The sequence below is a fragment of the Gossypium hirsutum genome, chromosome A03, assembly GCF_007990345.1.
Source record: "Gossypium hirsutum isolate 1008001.06 chromosome A03, Gossypium_hirsutum_v2.1, whole genome shotgun sequence".
Lineage (NCBI taxonomy): Eukaryota > Viridiplantae > Streptophyta > Magnoliopsida > Malvales > Malvaceae > Gossypium > Gossypium hirsutum.
Genome location: NC_053426.1, coordinates 19,132,240 through 19,136,824, shown reverse-complemented (window position 1 = coordinate 19,136,824; position 4,585 = coordinate 19,132,240). Strand labels below are relative to the sequence as shown.

Below are 4,585 nucleotides of genomic sequence, written 5' to 3'. Positions count from 1 at the left end.
ACTTCCATTATTTTAATTTATTTTTTATAAAAATATTTTAAAAACTAATATATTCAAAGTTCTGAAAACATGTTTTTACACCAAAAAATAAATTTATAAAATCAATGTGAATCAAATTTGACCACTAAAAGACATAATATGACAAGTTAACTTGGACATAGAAAGCTTCTACTCAAACTTCTCACTCTGCTCGGCTCGATTTCAATCCAATATTTTTTCATCACAGGGTGAAACATGTGGAATTTTTTTAAAAAATGGGGCCTAGAGAGATTTTATAAAGCCTGTTCCAACCAGTCTTTTGGGTTGAAAAATGATCCATATTCTTTCGAATTTAGACTTGATAAGAAGCATGCTATCATATTATGAAACATTAATTCACAAGCAAGCAGCATATAAATAGACAAGTCCTCAACTCATCCACAATCTTTATAAAGAATCCAGATGAAAAAACACAACAAAATTGAACCATTACTGATTTAATCTCATGACAAAATCAAAACAAGCAAAGACACAAGTAAAGATTGCAACATAGAAAGGACCTAGACACACATCCAACTTACTAATAAGTAATGACACTGTTGATCTTCAATCAGATATCAACTCTCTCGACATCTTCCAGTACAAGGGTCTTCGATGGCTTTCCCAACAGATCAGTATACTCCTGGAATGGAGACCTTGTGAAACGAGTCTCTCTCCAGAAATCCGGTGTCAAGAAACCATATGTTTTCAGAAGACATTCAAAGGTGGCCTGCAAGTTTTGAGCAACAACCACCAATAATGAGATATAGTCAATAAATTCGCATCTCTGAATCGCATATTAAGTGTAGTTCACTTCAAACTCTAATTCTTCAAGTTCAAGCAAAACACATATGGAATCAGACTATTCTTTAAGAGTTTATTATCATGTTTATACATCTTAAGGTTATTTAATATATATGCATACACGTACACATAGAAAAACAAATTCATATTCACCATAGACAACACAAATCCCAAAACATGCTAGGAAATAGAAAGCATCAGCGACCACCTTACCTAAATCACAAACTTGAATTCAATTAATTAACGTTATACTTATTCAAATAGATCTATATATGTTTCATATAAACCAAGCAAACTATAATATCTCACCGTATGAAAGAAGAAACAGTAGGCAACAAAACAAAAGTTAATGAATAGAAACTGAAACATTAAGCAACCCATATTCAAACAGATCTAGATAAACCCATAAACAGTCTTAAATTACGAAAATATCAAATCAAATAAAAAATTTTGGGAGAAAAAGTTGATACCTTGACAAAGTTTCCAAGAGTTTTGGTTGAACCCCTTGAAGAAGTGAAGACATCTTCAATTCCAGCAAACTGAAGCACCTTTTTGGGAACCCTAGCAGCCACAATACCAGCACCTCTAGGAGCCGGCACCATCCTAACGGTGACGGACCCACATTTCCCGGTAACCTTGCATGGAACAGTATGGGGTTTTCCGATCTTATTTCCCCAGTAACCTCTTCTAACCGGTATCACTGACAACTTAGCCAATATGATCGCCCCTCTTATAGCCGTCGCAACTTCTTTGCTACATTTGACACCGAGTCCAACGTGTCCATTTCCGTCACCGACGACGACGAAGGCCTTGAAGCGCGTACGCTGACCGGCGCGAGTTTGTTTCTGAACTGGAGTGATCTTCATGACCTCGTCTTTCAGTGAAGGGCCGACGAGTTGGTCGATGATTTGGTACTCCTTGATAGGGAGAGAATGGAGGTAGATTTGCTCAAGGGATGTGATCTTGCCGGCTTTGACTAAGCGGCCGAGTTTCGTGACGGGTACCCATTTTTCCTCTTCGTCCTTGCGGCCGCGGCGCCTGCCTCTTGGACCACGGTCACCTCTACCACCACCAAAGCCACGCCTGAAAGCGCCGCGTTCACCTCCGCCTCTTTCTGCCATTTTTTTTCCTTTTGCCTTTGGTTAGGGTTTGAGACAAATGGTGAGACTGAAAGAAGGTAATAGAAGCGGCTAGGGTTAGGATTTTATATGCAGAGAGTGAGCAAGTTAGGGTTTTGATTTTTTGGGCTAACAAAAAGTTTATGGGCTATGAGCTTCCATTGTATTTGTCGAGCTTAAGAAATAGAATTGGATTTTTTTTTGTGAATAATTGGATTCTATTTTTCATTTAATGTATAATGTCTCAAAAAAAAATTTATAAAAGTTTATGAAAATAAATTTTAGAAACAAATATATAAGAGATAATTTTTAAAAACCACTGAAATTTTTTCAATATAACCTTTTTTTCAAAACCAATTAAAACCCATCCAACTTATTTATGACACATAAAAAATAAAAGCAATTCATATTAACAATTTTATATAGTTGGTTTAATTGTATCATCTTTCATACAAAATTAAAATATTTAGAGGTTTAAGTTTCATTAATTAAAAAATATAGACAATAAAAATATAAAAATTCAGTTTTTTATTCGTTTTGTTATGAAATAAAGAGAGAAAATAACAAAAGAATTCATTAATGGGAATGTTTACAATGTTTCCTTACTAAAATAAAAGCTCTGTGAGAAAAAAAAATTTAGTGAAAGAAAAAATATTTATAATATATATAACATGCCGCCTCGTTAAAAACTTTACCAAGAAAATTCAATGGGACAAACCCAATGATGATATGAATATTTATCAAACAACATTTATTAGATACATATCTATGTATTTAATCTTGAATACTAACATTTTAATGATCACTTGAATGATGTGGTGCTTAATAAATGTTTATATCATCATTCTTCTAAATGTCATGAGTGAGGAAGAATTTTAGGAAAATATATTTTGATTTCTTTAGGAATTCCAATAATAATAATACCAAAACTTGATCATGATATTAAAAATATATATAGGTAATTTGAATCCCTTTATAATCTTTCTTCAAGTATTATTCGCTAAGTCAAATTTACCCTATATGTTCATATCATTTTAATGCATATAAATGTTTACACAAACATATTGAACAATTTCTCGGGAATTTTTATATGCTTCTAACATTCTAAATCCTTCAAGGATTTCAAACTTCGCTATATAGTGATTTGTATAAAGATTGTAACAACAATTATAAGACACATGTTAAATCTTTCATAAATTGCTAGGATAATAAAATATTTAAAGGTTATTGCATCCACCACAAAAAAATATTATACCTTTCATACTCAATGCTAGGACTTAGCGAAAATTTTCGTTTTTCTTATTTTGTTTTCACATAACTACGCATTCATACCTCACTGGTTTTATACCTTTAGACATTTGGACTATTAGCTAAAAAACTTTATGGATTTAATTTTACTTGAATTGCTTCTTTTCATTCTAGCCAATCTATTCCATGTCTATATTTATTGGCAAATTTATTAAAGATCCTCATTTTCTTTCATTATTTCAATAATAATATTGCATGCAAAATTGTTGTTGACAACTTTCTATTCTTACAGTTCCATATTTTCTCATATTGACATTACGTATCGAGATCTCTTTATTTTCACTATTGTTATCTTCAATTTCAGGTACCTGAATCTCTTATAGAGTTTTAATAATTAGTTATGTTTTGAGTCTCTTCAGGAACACCTACGTCCACTATATGACCATCTATATTTATTATTTTCTTTTATGAGAATTTTCTCTTTGGAACCAATCGATATACCATGCTTCAGGTATGTATTACTTTCATTTTATTCTTAGAAATTTTCCTACTAGGACTCCAATTTAAATAAAAACTTTAGCTTGTATATAACACTTGTTATTCTCATCTGATCAGTAAATGCATATGGTAGTTAATTTGTAATAAAATGAATTATCTTTTAGAACTTTTGGCTCAAATCACTTTCTACGAGGATATAGATAATGATAATTCATTTCAAGTAATCTATTTATCAAGCTATTATTTCTCTCTCCCTAAGGTTGGGAAAACTATCAAATCAAATAATAATCACAAATCATGTCATTATTGAATCTTCAATTCATTTAAAACATTTGATAATACAATGAGACTCATAATTAATATATATTCCCAACTTCATTTGAAAATTCATTTTGTGCATTGTGTGGAGCCACTTGAACAAATATCAAACATTCAAAAATTCTAAAATGGGTTGAATTTAGCTCTTGACCAAAAGCCAATTGTAATAGAGTGTATTTATTATAACTTATTGGCATGGTGTGTACAAGTGTCAATTCATGTAAAATATAATATCCTTGTACATATACAAAAAAACTTTTGTTCTCAAAAGATATGGTTTAGCCATTAACTAGAGGCATGTACTTTATAAATTCTGTAAAACCATTTTATACGTATAAACAACAGGCTTTTGCGATAGTTACTTGCACTGACAATCTAGCATTCAAAAATAATTGAAAGTCTAAGAAACAACGCACCTTCATTAGCAAGAATTATATTGATTGCATAATTTGAAAGTTTTATTCTTAAACGAATCATTAAACAAGTAATCTCGCAAATTACAGGTTGCAAGTTGATAACTCACATGTGATTAACTTGTAAATGCATCTACCAAAATTATATAAAAACATCCACTTGTTGGA

At 31.3% G+C, this 4,585-nt stretch overlaps 1 protein-coding gene across 1 annotated transcript; it reads right to left on the bottom strand.

Moving 5' to 3' along the window:
* Positions 1-393: 393 nt before the first annotated feature.
* LOC107886114 (40S ribosomal protein S2-2) lies at positions 394-2,208 on the bottom strand. Its single transcript, XM_016809950.2, has 2 exons — positions 1,293-2,208; positions 394-748 (listed from the first exon to the last, which is right to left on the bottom strand). The coding sequence occupies exons 1-2, from the start codon at positions 1,941-1,943 to the stop codon at positions 590-592; spliced, it is 810 nt and encodes a 269-aa protein (XP_016665439.1). The 5' UTR covers positions 1,944-2,208; the 3' UTR covers positions 394-589.
* Between the last annotated feature and the right edge of the window lie 2,377 nt (positions 2,209-4,585).